Here is a 16513-nt window from a genome sequence, read left to right as displayed (position 1 = left end):
GGTTGAAGGCTACCCAGACGGAATATAAAGTGCTGCTCCACCACTCTGAGGATGGCCTCATCTTGGCACAAGAGGAGGCCATAGATGAACACATCGGAACAGGAATGGGAATTGGAATTAAAATGTTTGATCTCCGGGAAGTCCCGTTTACCGCAGATGGTGCAGAGGTGTTCAACAAAGCGGTTCCCTAATTTATGATGGGTCTCACTGGCCACATCGGAAGCACTGGACACGGTAGACAACCTCAGCAGATTCACTGGCGAAGTGTTACTTCTCCTGGGCCCTGAATGGAAGTGAGGGAGGAGGTGAATGGGCAGGTGTAGCAGTTAGACCTCCTGCAGAGATAAGTACAGGGAGGGAGATTAGTGGGGAGGGACGAATGGACAAGGGAATCGCAGAGGGAGTGATCGCTGCGGGTGTGGGCGAGGAAAACACAAGCAAAAACAGGAGTAGCTCAGATAAGCACTTCAGTTAACATGGACAAGGTGGACTAAAGAGGCTGCTTCCACACTGTATAACTCCGTACCCTCCATGACTCTACCTCAGTCTGAGATCATCAAGTTCTACTTTAGGAGAGGAACCAAGGGAAATGAGAAACCAATAGGACAATGGTCCAGAGGTAAAGGTGCAGCCAAGAGATTGAATGACAGATTAGTCAAGGGGGTCAATGACCTACTGATCTCTTCTTTTGTTCGTGTTCACAATCATGCAAAAATTAAGAGTAAATATGGAGAAGGTGTTTTCACTTCAAGGACTGTTGACAATCAGTTGAAAAAGCAGAGGCAAGACCAGAAGAATTTCTTTCCATGAAGCAGGTATTACGAATTAAAATATATCAGAAAAGTTTATATAGAATATACCAGAAAGGAGTTGATGAATAAAAGTGAGCTGGAAACACTTACCTTGCTATAAAGAAAGAATGTGCAATATCAATACGTATACAGCTTCCAAAAAACTGTCACAGGTACATTTGACTGACAGTGCCTCCTGTCTGCTCTATAATCTGTGACTCAGTATTCTGCTGATAATTTTTGAAATTAAAAGGGAGAAAACCATAACTATTATAGACAAATTAACTAATATGATCTTACTATCTCCCATAATGGTCAGTTTAAAGTGTATGGTTCAAATATACAAATACATCTTTCTAGAAATCCAGGACATTAAAAAAAAACACCTGCTAAGGAGGCATAGAGGCTGAAAATTAAAGATCTGTGTGCGCAACTTCCAGTTACATTCAAGTTGGGATACCAAGGTAATTTGTAATCACATCAGTGTGCAACTCCAAGAGACACGCTATTGCACGCTTCTGCATTCAAAGAATGTGCTGCCTAGTTCAAAGCTGACCATAGAGCAAATTAGGGGGAGGACCTGAATAAGAGAATTGAATGCATTTGTGAAGGAAGGGAAGGCATCTGGGAATACATCTCCCTTATTTGCAGAAAAGGAGCAATGTCTGCAGAATAAGGTCATCTTGCATGACAGTAACTGCATTAGAGTCGCAGAAGTTGTTGTCGAGCTACATTATCTCAGAGACAATGTCTAAAATTCTGTCATGCACGGAGAAAAGAATATTTCTAATAGCCTAAAGCAAAAAAAAACCTTTAAGCAAATATATTTGCCTGCATTGGTACTGTGGTGTGGTGAGGTGGGGTGGAGGCTTAAGCAGGTAAATGAACAAGATTTAGACACAAAACAAGGTGGTAATCTCAGATGGGTCCCCAGATAAGTCAGAAATTAGAAGGCCTTTCTGTCTGCCACTTGATCACCTAACCAGCATTAATTTCCCAGGTTGTGATTGATAAAAGGGAATGTAAGGCACACAATTAGATTAACAGTGGAACCTGCAAAATCAGATCTCTGCTCAAAACAAGGTGTGCAGTTTTGGTCACCTACCGACAGGAAAGATGTAAATAAGGTTGAAAGAATTCAGAGAAATTTTATAAGGATGTTGCCAGGTCTGGAGGACCTGAGTTATAGGGAAAGAGTGAATAGGTTGGGACTTTATTCCATGGAACAGAGAAGATTGAGGGGAGATTTGATAGAGGTATACAAAATTATGAGGAGACGGTAAATTGAGGTTGGATGGGACTACAACTAGAGGTCATGGGTTAAGGATGAAAGGTGAAAAATTTAAGGGGAACATGAAGAGAAACTTCTTCACTCAGTAGGTCATGACAGTGTGGAACGAGCTGGCAGCCCAATTGGTGCATGTGAGCTCGATTTCAATGTTTAAGAAAAGTTTGGATAGATACTTGGATAGCAGGGGGTATGGTCGATGGGACTAGGCAGATTAAAAGGGCTAAATGGACAGGAGGGTCTGTTTCTTTGCTGTACTTTTCTACGACATAATGACTCTAAAATATGATATGCTTGGCCCAGACCTAAAAATTAAGAGAGGGATATTCTGGTTGAATCAAATAAAATCAGTCATCTTAAAAATACCACTGAAATACCATATCCAAACTAAAATTTCAGTTTAGGCTTCAGGCAAGTCAATTTAAGACCTATACCCATAACCACAAAGGTATTCCTCCCCCGTCCCCCCACACACACTGCACATGCCATTGTTGATCAGTAACTTATGAACCTCTAAGTTAAAGGGTCTCAACCTGGGGTCCATAGACCCCTTGCTTAATGGTTTTAGTCCATGGCATAAAAAAGGCTGGGAACCCTTTCTCTTAGTCCTATCTCATCACCTTCAGCCTGATCAAAAATGAGACTCACAAATGCCAACAGCAATCAAGTCACAACCATATACTTATAAAATTCCATCACCATGCATTACAAGTGAAGTACAAAACTATCCTGGGAAATAAATTAAAAAAGAAACAAATTTTATTTCCTCAATATCTCATTTATTTCTGTAGGGGATAATGTATTAAAGTAATAAGCTGAGGTTGCCTTTATATTTTTATTGAGTTCCTAGAGCTTGTAAAATTAACTCAGAGGGAAGCAGAAGTATGCTTGAGATTTTTCTTGTCACAATGGAACACTAACGGTCACAAAGTATGAAGCAAACACACAGAACTTATGTTTAATCAACACTCAGGAACTCTCTGTTAGCAAGATTTAGCCTGACAAAGCCTGGGCGGTGTGGAAGACAGTACTGTATAATGGCAACAGAAATGTCACAGGCTACAGGTATGTAAATATCTTTTCTCCATACAAGAAGTATCAAAGAGGTAATAAAACAAGATAAATCTCAACATAAAGCTGGTAAAAACTGCATATTCTGCTTTCTAATCAATTGCCTCACTGAGTGACCTTGTGGAAAGTCACATTTGATTTTTACTGTGTATTTTTAGAAAGAGGTAGGTGATCAGAGCCACTGGACTATTCCAACATCTATCATGTATTGTACTTTTGTGAATTTAACTACTTGATCCTCAAAAAGAGTAATGTTTTCATCAATGGTTGACAGCAGAATTCTGTATTTCCATTATCTGCCCATCAAAAAAGATTCATTTCTAAAGGCCCTGCTCAAATTTCAACACAGCCTTGCTGTTCTGGATTCCTCACCGGGGAACTGGTTTCTCTCTGTTTATTCTGTCAAATTCCTTAATCATTTTAGAAAACAATAATTCCTCATTGTTTAGATCACATCAAATGGCTCGCCCTTACAGTCAACTCCCTTGAATGACCACCTCACATATGTGAACAAACTTACAGTATTAATGTCAAACATTATGGTTACGGTCAGTCTTGGATATCTACTCACACATACTCAGTGGCCACTTAATTAGGTACATCTGTACACCCGCTTACTAATGCAAATATCTAATCAGCCAATCACGTGGCAGCAACTCAATACATAAAAGCATGCAAACATGGTCAGGAAGTTCAGTTATTGTTCAGACCAAACATCAGACTGAGGAAGAAATGTGATCTAAGTGGCTTTAAGAAACGCACAACATATCGAACCTAAGGGATAAAGTTGGTCCCCTTGAAGGTCAGATTGGCCAGCTATGTGCGGAACCAAAAGAAATGGGGGAGGTCTTAAATGGGTTTTTTGTGTCTGTATTGTTACGTACCCCGTAACTGGGTTGCCAAACCAGCAGAAATGGATCACTCAGTTGGAGTCTGGATTACTAGAACTAAGAAAGTTTTATTAAAGAAACAAGCAACACAGTACTCTAATCAAAAGGATAATAAATGCAACAGTTCAGCAATGATAAACATACATGTACACAGAATTCAGATAACAGGATCAATCAAGCTCTATCGTTGTCTAGGGGCAAATGACCAGTTTCAAAGTGTCGCAAAGTTCAGTTCATTTCGCAGTAATCGCTGCCGTGGGAGATGGACAGTGTGGGGGAAGGAGAGAGAGAGCAAAAACGAATGAATATTCAAACGGCTTCCACACACAGACCTTCGCAGTCAGCTGTCGGGCGAGTCCTTTGTGATGTCATCTGAGGTCACCGACCGTGACCCCTCCGTTTCCAGATACGATCGTTTCCCTGCGCTGAACCTGGCACCCAGGCAAGGGTGGACACACACCAGGTTCCCGCTGATCGGGCCTTTCCACCCTGAGTGTCTATGGCTTGATCCCGCGATCAGCCGTCCAAAAGCTTCCCACCGACTTGTGAGAGGCGCACCGCTTCCAGGGTCTCGTTACCTCGGGTGTCGTGTGTGTCCTGCCTTAGCGAACCTGTCCGTTTTTATCCCCCTGCTGGGGTATCGCCTGTCCATCACTTCAAACAGTTCAGGGTTCAAAGGGGGAGCCGCTCTTGACAGCTCCCTCCTTCTGTTACTCTCTCTCCCGTCCCTTCATTACACATCTCCAAATGCTGCTCCATTGTTTTCCTTATCTCTCTCTCTCCTGAAGACAGGTGGCAGACCAACTGCTGATCACACGGGACAGCTAACATCTTAATCTATGTGTATTCTTGTCACAGTATTTACTAAGGAAACTGGCATGAAGTCTGTGGAATTAAAGGAAACAGGTAGTGAGATCATGGAAACTGTACGGATTGAAAAGGAGGAGGTGCTTGCTATCTTGAGGCAAATTAAAGTGGATAAATCCCCAGGACCTGACAGGGTATTCCCTCGGACCTTGAAGGAGACTAGTGTTGAAATTGCAGGACCCTTGCAGATATACTTAAAATGTCGGTGTCTACGGGTGAGTTGCCGGAGGATTAGAGAATGGCTCATGTTGTTACGTTGTTTAAAAAAGGATTGAAAAGTAATCCGGGAAATTATAGGCCTGTAAGTTTGACGTCAGTAGTGGGCAAGTTATTGGAGGGAGTACTAAGAGACAGAATCTACAAGCATTTGGATAGACAGGGACTTATTAGGGAAGAGTCAACATGGTTTTGTGCGTGGTAGGCCATGTTTGACCAATCTATTGGAGTTTTTTGAGGAGGTTACCAGGAAAGTGGATGAAGGGAAGGCAGTGGATGTTGTCTACATGGACTTCAGTAAGGCCTTTGACAAGGTCCCGCATGGAAGGTTATTTAGGAAAATTCAGTTGCTAGGTATACATGGAGAGGTGGTAAATTGGATTAGACATCGGCTCAATGGAAGAAGCCAAAGAGTGGTAATAGAGAATTGCTTCTCCGAGTGGAGGCCTGTGACTAGTGGTGTGCCACAGGGATCAGTGCTGGGTCCATTGTTATTTGTCATCTATATCAGTGATCTGGATGATAATGTGGGTAAATTGGATCAGCAAATTTGCTGATGATACAAAGATTGGAGGTGTAGTGGACAGTGAGGAAGGTTTTCAAAGCTTGCAGAGGGATTTGGACCAGCTGGAAAAATGGGCTGAAAAATGGAAGATGGCGTTTAATACAGACAAGTGTGCGGTATTGCACTTTAGAAGGGCAAACCAACGTAGAACATACAGGGTTAATGGTAAGGCACTGAGGAGTGCAGTAGAACAGAGGGATCTGGGAATACAGATACAAAATTCCCTAAAAGTGGCATCACAGGTAGATAGGGTCGTAAAGAGAGCTTTTGGTACATTGGCCTTTATTAATCAAAGTATTGAGTATAAGAGCTGGAATGTTATGAGGAGGTTGTATAAGGCATTGGTGAGGCCGAATCTGGAGTGTTCTGTTCAGTTTTGGTCACCAAATTACAGGAAGGATATAAATAAGGTTGAAAGAGGGCAGAGAAGGTTTACAAGAATGTTGCCGGGACTTGAGAAACTCAGTTACAGAGAAAGGTTGAATAGGTTAGGACTTTATTCCCTGGAGCGTAGAAGAATGAGGGGAGATTTGATAGAGGTATATAAAATTATAATGGGTATAGATAGAGTGAATGCAAGCAGGCTTTTTCCACTGAGGCAAGGGGAGAAAAAAAACCAGAGGACATGGGTTAAGGGTGAAGGGGGAAAAGTTTAAAGGGAACATTAGGTGGGGCTTCTTCACACAGAGAGTGGTGGGAATGTGGAATGAGCTGCCAGACGAGGTGGTAAATGCAGTGAGAGCTGTTAAATAATTAGGTCGCCTTCCTGACGAAGGGTCTCGGCCTGAAACGTCGACTGTACCTCTTCCTAGAGATGCTGCCTGGCCTGCTGCGTTCACCAGCAACTTTGATGTGTGTTGGTAAATGCAGGTTCTTTTTTAACACTTAAGAATAAATTGGACAGATACATGGATGGGAGGTGTATGGAGGGATATGGTCCGTGTGCAGGCCAGTGGGACTAGGCAGAAAATGGTTCGGCACAGCCAAGAAGGGCCAAAGGGCCTGTTTCTGTCCTGTAGTTTTTCTATGGTTTCTATGAAGTAGGTGGACTACAGCAGCGAAAGCCCATGAACATCGGCTCAGCGGCCAGAATGTGTATCCTGAAAGTATAAATCAACAGTTTCCCTGTCACAACACGCTGGAGGAACTCAGCAGGTCGGGCAGCATCCGTGGAAAAGATCAGTCAACGTTTCGGGCCGGAACCTTTCGTCAGGACGAATGGTTCTGGCTGAAACGTCAACCGATCTTTTCCATGGATGCTGCTCGACCTGCTGAGTTCCTCCAGCGTGTTGTGAGTGCTGCTTTGACCCCAGCATCTGCAGATTATTTTGTGTTAACAGTTTTTCTGTTCTTCTTCTGCACAAAATTAGAACAAACTGAAATGCCAGATTAAATATATGTGAGCATTTGTGAATCACATCTTGGTGCATCCAACTGAATTACTGGGAAAGCATAAGGAATTCAATTTTCTCCTGAATGACCAGGCTAGCAAAGAATAAAACATTATACTCAAAGGCCTTAAACACAAAATCTGCAAATGCAATGCCTAAAGAAGCAGAGTTATGGCAATACATGAACAGGTTTTAGTAATGGCAGAAATGCTTTCAAAATCACCCTCTTGTTTCTATTTTAAGGAACTAAATGTCATAAATTAAAGGGCTAGAGACGTTTCCATTTTGCAAAATGAGTACTAAAATTGGGCTACAGAGAAGATAGTGAGGCCAACTGCACGGTAGAGTAATGGTTAGTGCAACGTTATTGCAGCTCTTGGCAATCCAGAGTTCTGAGTTCAGTTCCGGCGCCATCTGTAAGGAGTTGGTATGTTCTCCCTATGGGCTTCCTTCGTGTGCTCCAGTTTTCTCCTACAGTCCAAAGGTGTACTGGTTAGCAGATTAGTTGGTCCTTGTAAATTATCCCGTGATTAGGCGAGGGTTAAATTGAGGGTGGCTGGGCGGAGTGGCTGATTGGGCTGGAAGGAGCTGTTCCTCACCAGACCGCTAAATAAATTAAATAAATAAACTTCAACTGGCAAACGGGAGTTGGGAGTAGAACTACCTACAATTTCCAGTGTACTCCAGTAAGAGGGAGCTACCGTATTACTTTTTCCTCCTCTATTACACATTTTCATTGCACTGAATTCTCAGCTGCACATTGCATATCTGTACCACGTGGGGCTGGTACAGGTGTAGGCTGGAGATATAAAGAAAGGTCTATGAATGCAGGATGCAGTGTGGATCAATTTTAGACGGGGTGGGAGTTGCCTGGAAGTATCAGTGACGGGGTCTAATAAATAGCTATGTTGGGCAGGGTGAAAAGATTGGCAGTAGATGGAAATACTGAAGATTCAAACCTCAAAATAGCTAAGATCAAGACCTCCATTTGGGCCACTGAATAGATCAGAGAGGGCCTCACCAAAGGACTCTGATGTACTTGGGGCAGGCGGGAAGAGGACGAAATCTGTACAAATAACTTATCTACCAACATCTAGTAAAGCCTTATTAACCCAGTTAAAATAATGAGGGCTCAGCCATGAGGTCAGAGATAAAATATTTTTTTCCAGCCAAACAGAAGTTAACTTTACATTCTCTATCCGTAATATGAACACTCAGTACAACTGCTCATTAATGCAAATATCTAATCAGCCAATCATGTAGTAGCAACTCAGTGCATAATCCTCCACAATCTCCATCAGCACTGTCGTTGGCTGAATCAAAGGTGGTGATGAACCTGCATATTGGAGGGAGATTGAAAATCTGGCTGAGTGGTGCCATAACCATGACCTCCCACTTAATGTCAGCAAGACCAAGGAGCTGACTTCAGGAGGAGGAAAGCAGAGGTCCATGAGCTATGTCCTCAGACGTGGAGAGGATCAGCAACTTTAAATTCCTTGTTGTTATCATTTTGGTGGACCTGTGCTGAGCCCAGCATATAAGTGCAATTACAAAGAAAGCATGACAGTGCCTCTATATCCTTAGAAATTTGCGAAGATTTGGCATGACATCTAAAACATGTACAGTGGAGTTTACAGTTTACAGACTGGTTGCACCACAGCCTGGTATGGAAATGCCAATGCCCTTGAATGGAAAGTCTCACAAAAAGTACTGGATATGGCCCAGTCGATCATGTGCAAAGCCCTCCCCGTCACTGAGCACATCTCTATGGAGTGCTGTCACAGGAAAGCAGCATGCTCTCTTTTCTCTGCTGCCATCAGGAAGGTGGTACAGGGGTTTCAGGACTCTCACCACCAAATTCAGGAACAGTTATTATCCCTCAACCATCAAGCTCTTGAACCAGTGGGGATAACTTCACTCAAGTCCACTTGGTCCACCACTGAACTGTTCCTAAAATCTACGGACTCACTTTCAAGGACTCTTCATTTCATGTTCTCGATATTTATTGCTTATTTATTATTTTTATTTCTTTTCAAGCTGACAGGAGAGGATAGAACTCAAAACCAGAAAGGCAAGAGAACACATTACAACAGCGGTGTGCAGAAGCACAGCTCTGACTGCACAACAAATCAAACCTTGAGGTGGATGGGCTACAGCAGCAGAAGACCACAAATGTTCACTCAGTGGCCACTTTAATCAGGTACAGGAGGTACCTAGTAAAGTGGCCACTCGGTATATAGTTAAAACAGCTTTACTAAACTTTTGATTATCCAAGGAATCCAGGGTTATGGGGTTAGTATAGCAAGGTGGAACTGAGATAACTTATGAACCATGACCATAATGAAGGGACTCAACTGTTTCTATTTCAGCAGGTCTGAGGAAGGGTCTTGGCCTGAAACGTCGACTGTACTCTTTTCCATAGATGCTGCCTGGTCTGCTGAGTTCCTCCAGAATTTCGTGTGTGCTGCTTGGACTTCCAGCATCTGCAGATCTTCCTTTGTGCATAACTGAGGAATTACTGTAAGTTTTCAGAGCCCAGTTAATCAATAATGACATTCTGTGTCATAATTTGTTTCCAGTTCTACGGCTTTCATCTGCCAATATGTCCACATATGCATTGATCTGGAAATTGGTGCACAATTAAAAATTGACTTCATCGGAAGTCAGGTGAAATCAAAGACCACTTCTACATTGTTTAATGTTGATCTGCAAATTCAACTCAGCACTTTATAGAATTATTCACTGCTGTCCCAACTTCAACATCAGTGGATTATGTTACTGCTTGTGCATTCCTCTTTTGAACTTTGCAAGGGAATACAAAAATGTCCATCAGTAGTCACCGCTGAATCTGAGGCAGGGCATTCGGGCCCTGGTCCTGGACACCCTGTCAAGCCACTTAAGGATTTTATTTTTTATTTCATCTTTCCCTCGAAGGGTACAGGGTCTGATTTTTATTCCCTCCTCACTTGAGAGGCTCTCCCTTTCCAGGGATAAATCTAATGAAACTTTTTAAAAATACAGTGGATTCCGGTTGATTGGGCCATCGGTTAATCAGAGTAGCTGTTTATAAGAGACAACTCTTAAAGAACAAAATCAAATCAAGAAAATAGCCAGGATTCCTTTAGTTTATTTGGGACATTATACCACTTAATTGGGGCAAGAGCCTGTTGCTGAACAGTTTCTAACTAGTGTCAGTCACCGGCATGTCATGTGGCCATTAGACACCACACGATGCTTAGAGCGAATAGATTTTAAATAGCATCATTTGCATCTGTTTGTGGTTAAAATAAAAAGCTGTGATTTTTCTCACTGGCTGTTGGCGAGTAATAAGCAGAAAGACAATCAAAATCGTTTTGCTCACTCTAGTTTCAAGTATTTAGGCTTAGAGATGCTAGAAATATCTGGGAATGAAAATGACACAATTTCACTACTTCAACAAGTTAGGCACCGCAAAGAATTTGAAGGTATTGACAGTCAGCTTGAATGTTACAATTAAAAAAAAGATTTGGAGGATGTAATTGTTGAAATCATTGTATGAAGACAGTCTATTATCTGCATAGATGTCTGCGCTGATTTTGTTCATTTACAGTCAATCAAATGAAGAGAGGATGAATTCTTCCATCGATAACTAATACACAGATTTATAGTGCTGTAGTAGCATTGGTGATGTTCCAATTTGTTCTGTATTTAATTTAAATAAATGATTATTACTCAGTTAAATGGTAGTTTGTCTTTTTTATATCTTTGTAACTACTTCCATGAAACTTCAACTAATGTGGCAGCCACTTAATTGGAACAAAATGGTTTTGATGTGTCCCAATTAACCAGAATCCACTGTATATCCTTCCTTATATATGTGTAGACTGAAACATAAAGTTTCAGGTTAGTTTTTCCTGGGCCCCAAATAATTACAGTAAGATAACTTCACACTAGTACTGAAGCCCCCTGTCAATTAAGGCCTACACATCATTTGCCTTCATAATTTCTTGCTGCGTCTACATATTAAATTTCAGTGGATTCCTGTGAACACTGACACATTTCAGCATCTCACTATTTATAAATTGATGTCTGACGTGCTGAATCTTTCTAGCATTTTTGGTTTTTATTAAGAGAAGTACTATTTTTATCTACCAAACCAGATGGCCCCATTTTTCCACACAGGGAAATTTAAGTGTATGTATTGATTGGGCAAACCAGACCAGCAATAACCACACAAAATGCAGGTGGAATGCAGCAGGCCAGGTAGCATCTATAGGAAGAGGTACAGTCGACATTTCGGGCCGAGACCCTTTGTCAGGACTAACTGAAAGAAGAGTTAGTAAGAGATTTGAAAGTGGGAGGGGGAGGGGGAGATCCGAAATGATAGGAGAAGACAGGAGGGGGACGGATGAAGCTAAGAGTTGGAAAGTTGATTGGCAAAAGGGATACAGAATTGGAGAAGGGAGAGGATCATAGGATGGGAGGCCTGGGGAGAAAGAAAGGGGGAGGGGAGCACCGGAGGAAGATGGAGAGCAGGCAAGGAGTTATTGTGAGAGGGACAGAGAGAGAAAAGGGGGGGGGGGGGGAATAATAAATAAATAAATAAGGAATGGGGTAAGAAGGGGAGGAGGGGCATTAACGGAAGTCAGACATATCAATGTTCATGCCATTAGGTTGGAGGCTACCCAGACGGAATATGTGGTGGTGTTGTTCCTCCAACCTGAGTGTGGCTTCATCTTGACAGTAGAGGAGACCATGGATTGACATATCAGAATGGGAATGCTATACCTGCCCTTACACTTCCTCCCTCACCACCATTCAGGGCCCCAGACAGTCCTTCCAGGTGAGGCAACACTTCACCTGTGAGTCGACTGATGTGATATACCGCGTCTGGTGCTCCCAGTGCGGCCTTCTATATATTGGTGAGACCGGACACAGACTGGGAGACCATTTCGCTGAACATCTACACTCTGTCCACCAGAGAAAGCAGGATCTCCCAGTGGCCACACATTTTAATTCCACATCCCACTCCCATTCTGATATGTCTATCCACGGCCTCCTCTACTGTCAAGATGAAGCCACACTCAGGTTGGAGGAACAACACTTTATATTCCGTCTGGGTAGCCTCCAACCTGATGGCATGAACATTGATTTCTCTAACTTCCATTAATGCCCCTCATCCCGTTCTCACCCCATCCCTTATTGATTGATTGATTGATTGATTTGGTTATTTATTTATTACTTCCTTCCTTTTTTTTCTTCTTTTTCCTCTCTCTGTCCCTCTCAGAATAACTCCTTGCCTGCTCTCTATCTTCCTCTGGTGCTTCTCTCCCCCTTTCTTTCTCCCTAGGCCTCCCGTCCCATGATCCTCCCCCTTCTCCAGCTCTGTATCCCTTTTGCCACTCAACTTTCCAGCTCTTGGCTTTATCCCTCCCTCTCCTGTCTTCTCCTATCATTTTGGATCTCCCCCTCCCCCTCCCACTTTCAAATCTCTTACTATCTCTCCTTTCAGTTAGACCTGATAAAGGGTCTCAGCCCAAAACGTTGACTGTACTTCTGCCTATAAATGCTGCCTGGCCTGTTGCGTTCCACCAGCATTTTGCGTGTGGACCTTATTCCGTCCGGGTAACCTCCAACCTGATGGCATGAACATTGATTTCTCTAACTTCCGTTAATGCCCCTCCTCCCCTTCTTACCCCATCCCTTATTTATTTATTTGTTTGTTTGTTTATTTATTTGTTTATTATTTTTCCCCTTTTTTTTTCTCTCTGTCCCTCTCACAATAACTCCTTGCCTGCTCTCCATCTTCCTCTGGTGCTCCCCTCCCCCTTTCTTTCTCCCGAGGCCTCCCGTCCCATGATGCTCTCCCTTCTCCAGCTCTTTATCCCTTTTGCCAATCAACTTTCCAGCTCTTAGCTTTATCTCTCCCCCTCCTGTCTTCTCCTATCATTTCGGATCTCCCCCTCCCCCTTTCAAATCTCTTACTATCTCTTCTTTCAGTTATTTCTGACGAAGGGTCTCGGCCCGGAACGTCAACTGTACTTCCTGCTATAAATGCTGCCTGGCCTATTGCGTTCCACCAGCATTTTGTGTGTGTTGCTTGAATTTCCAGCATCTGCAGATTCCCTTGTGTTTGCAGACCAGCAATAATATTACCAATGATTAATTAATGTAGTATATAAGATGTGAATCAATAAGGATACAGATTATAGAGTCATAGAAAAGTACAGAGAGAAACAGGCCTTTTGAGTCATCTAGTCCATGTCAAACCATTTAAATGCCAATGAGGAAAGGTTAATTAATTATTTAATAATTAAAGGTTTTTATAGGAAAAATGATCCCAAAATGACTTTTCCTAGATTATTAACTTTCAAATTCCATGCCTGATAAGTTAGTAGCTGATCTCATGTCTCTGGATTGTTAGCTAGTGTTTTGGGGTCTAATGTCTGCTCATATAATCAGTGCACAAACATTGTACTCAATCAGCCTGACAGGATTTACCACTGAGGGGAGTGGAAATGCTGGTTACTGTTCGCAAATGCCAACAAATATACAAGGCCCCAAAAGTTGATCACTGATGTAAAACTCAGTATGGATGTTAGTGTTGTGTATAACCCCACCAGTAATAGCTGCTGCAAACAGAAACAGCTCTCCATATCTACCCCGAGTGTATATAGATGTACATAAGTGGAATAAGTGTTCTGTGGGAAGGAGAATTACTGTGGTTTCAAGTCCTTATTCAGTTGACTGTATGTCATATCTGACTAGATGAAGTTACAATAGCATTTTGGCTCTGCTGCTCTTAAGGCTCATGCTGAACTCTCAAGAGACTTTAATTTTCTTAGAAGTCTACTTACATGTCGATTGACTCAAGTTTCTGAGGAATTGGAAAGGATCTGTGATGGGATAAATTCAGGTGACTGCCAGCACTTTTTGTTCCACACAACACCCTTTCAGTCGGAAGTTAGGTGAATCAAGTTGAAGTTTACTGGTCATTCAACTATACCTGAATACTCAATGAGTACAGCCAAACCAAATAGCTTTACTACGGGGCTAAGGAGCAAAACAACAGTCACACACAGCACAAGACACATAGAGTGCATACAAGATGGCAGTAAAATACAGTCACACAAAAATATAGTCCAAATCCCTGAGTCCATGAATGTTGCAGCAGTCTGCAGTTGAACACAATACAGCTTGATTTCTGCTAAGCAAACACTAGGGCAGCACCAGCTCCCACTTGAACACCGCACTCCGGTGGAGTGCCTGGCTCCGATGCCTTCCCCGGGCGGATGCAGACAGGCGACACCACAGCTCAAGGCGTAGTCCTCACTATGACTGATACCACGCAGTTCCTCCATCCCCAATACACCAAGGAATTAGACTCACACCAACAATATCCAACAGAGTCTTGCAACCACAAGCAAAGCAACTAAGATGATCACTCACTGTTAGACTGCATACCACCTTCACCCACTCAATCCTCCGATGCCTCTCTGACGCAGGCAGTGATCGATTGCGTCTAACTGCTGATACAACAACGAGCAGCTAAACCGAGCAATCTCTGAATACACAGGCCAGACAAAAGGTGCTGGGCCAACTGTTAGCTGCTTAACGGCAAGGATGGTCAACAGTGTTATTCCATTACAATTAGGCCTTGTCTAAATTGTACTCACACATATTTACATATTAATCAGCATTAATGGAGCAGACAGAAGGAAGAGTCAGGAGTCACACTTTTCTCCTCCAAATCCACCAGTAATAACACTGAAGAAAATTATACCTGGTACGCACAGTTTATTTGACTTAGACAGTGTGAAAAGGCGTAATATAAAGAAGTTAAAAGTTCATAGTTACCTTGTCATAAGTTACGTATCTGCATGTAATTTTAAGAAACTTCTCTGTAAAAGCTTCTTCTTCCTCGGAAGTGGAGGATACCACCCTTGCAGGCCGGATACCGCTGTGAGTTGGTGAAATAGTTGAATCTTTATGTTGAACATTTTCCACATCCTGAAAACAAGTAAATTCAATTGACTAATGAATAATCCTGACAGATATAATATACAAATACAAACTTTCACTAATTAGAATGAAGACAGAGAGCCAAAAATGGAAAGTTAAATAGACAGTATCTAATTATAAAGCTGTACCTTTTCAATTATATATCTATTTTACTTGTTCAACATGACTAACGTTGGCTTTATCTCCTTGCTTGTAAAAAAATGAACACAGACAGAACAGAAAATGAGGGGTGACGACTGAGCCAAAGGCAGGCAAGATGAAGGCAGTACAGAGACAAGGGGGAGAGCAGGAGACGGGGGAAGTGGGAGAGTGGGAGGCAGAGGGCAAGGAGCAGTAATTAAAACAGGGGGATTGGGAAAAATTTACAGAAATTTCAGATGACATGCAATTTTTACCCATTATATTCATGGAATAAAATTTCTGAAACGTGTCAGCCAACATAATTAACCAGGAGGAAAAAGACTGATTATCCTTTAGTTCTGTATCAAAGCAACTTGCATACAGAAATGAAACAAATAACTAAAAAAACATGCTTTGTTTTCAAAATTGCCATTTATTATTTTGCCTCATTAAAATTACTTCAGTTAATGTTAAATTATTGAAATTCTGAATCCAATTTACAGTTTCTCAAGAACACTAAAAATTGCACGTTATCAGGAATAATACAGAAGTGATTAAATAAAATTCAATTTGAGACAATATGCAAGGATAAGCAGGTCGGGGCCAGAGATGAGGGATGAGCTGGTTCAGCTCGCTGCTCTGTGAGGTTCACTCGTCTCTGCGCTGAACTGCGGCTGCCGCCTGTAACTAATGGACTCCTGAATCGGCTGCTGTGAATCCATGCTTCATGTCGGATTTTCAGCTCACTGTATCTCACTGTGGACTCACTTCCACAAACTTCAGTGTAGCCCCCCCCACCCCCCGCTCCCGGTAAGCCTCAGGCTCGCTCAGCTCGCTTCCGTCTGGGAGGAGCAGCCTTCGGCCCCTCCAAATTCAGTAATCGAGTTTGTGTAGATGCTGTGTAATTTACTCCACCACACCAAATGACAGACAGTACACCATATGTGATTTACAGAATACAATTTATAGATCTTACTGGAACTATGTAATTAATAGAGATAAAATATAAAAGGAAAGTAAAAGGCGCCAAACTTATCAGAGTTCAACTACTAGAATCAGAATCCTAGGGGACCTATAACGTCCGTCTCCTCCTTGTCGGCCTCACTCATTGGGATCTGGCAACATCCACTCCTCAGATCCAGCACATTAAACCATATCACACCACTCAAACAGACCATCGCGCCTTCGGCCCTCAGGACCGTATTCTGGTCAATGACAGTGCGCCTGTTCAGAGTCCTATAATCCACACACACGCTGCCTACGTCTTCCATGGCTGCAGGGGTCAGTCGCCATGATCTCTCTCTCACCGAGGT

At 42.4% G+C, this 16513-nt stretch overlaps 1 protein-coding gene across 2 annotated transcripts in view; it reads right to left on the bottom strand.

Annotated features, from left to right (window-relative positions):
- The window catches only part of oxr1a (oxidation resistance 1a), a 536209-nt gene that overhangs the window by 131990 nt on the left and 387706 nt on the right, over positions 1-16513 (bottom strand). For both annotated transcript variants that reach the window (XM_072249890.1, XM_072249891.1), the window contains exon 7: positions 14916-15068. In XM_072249890.1, coding sequence (XP_072105991.1) covers positions 14916-15068 — 153 coding nt within the window. The remainder of the gene's footprint in view (positions 1-14915; positions 15069-16513) is intronic.

Source organism: Mobula birostris, assembly GCF_030028105.1.
Source record: "Mobula birostris isolate sMobBir1 chromosome 1 unlocalized genomic scaffold, sMobBir1.hap1 SUPER_1_unloc_1, whole genome shotgun sequence".
NCBI classification, from domain to species: domain Eukaryota; kingdom Metazoa; phylum Chordata; class Chondrichthyes; order Myliobatiformes; family Myliobatidae; genus Mobula; species Mobula birostris.
Note: the sequence above shows the minus strand (reverse complement) of the source record. Positions and strands in the feature narration are given on the sequence as shown.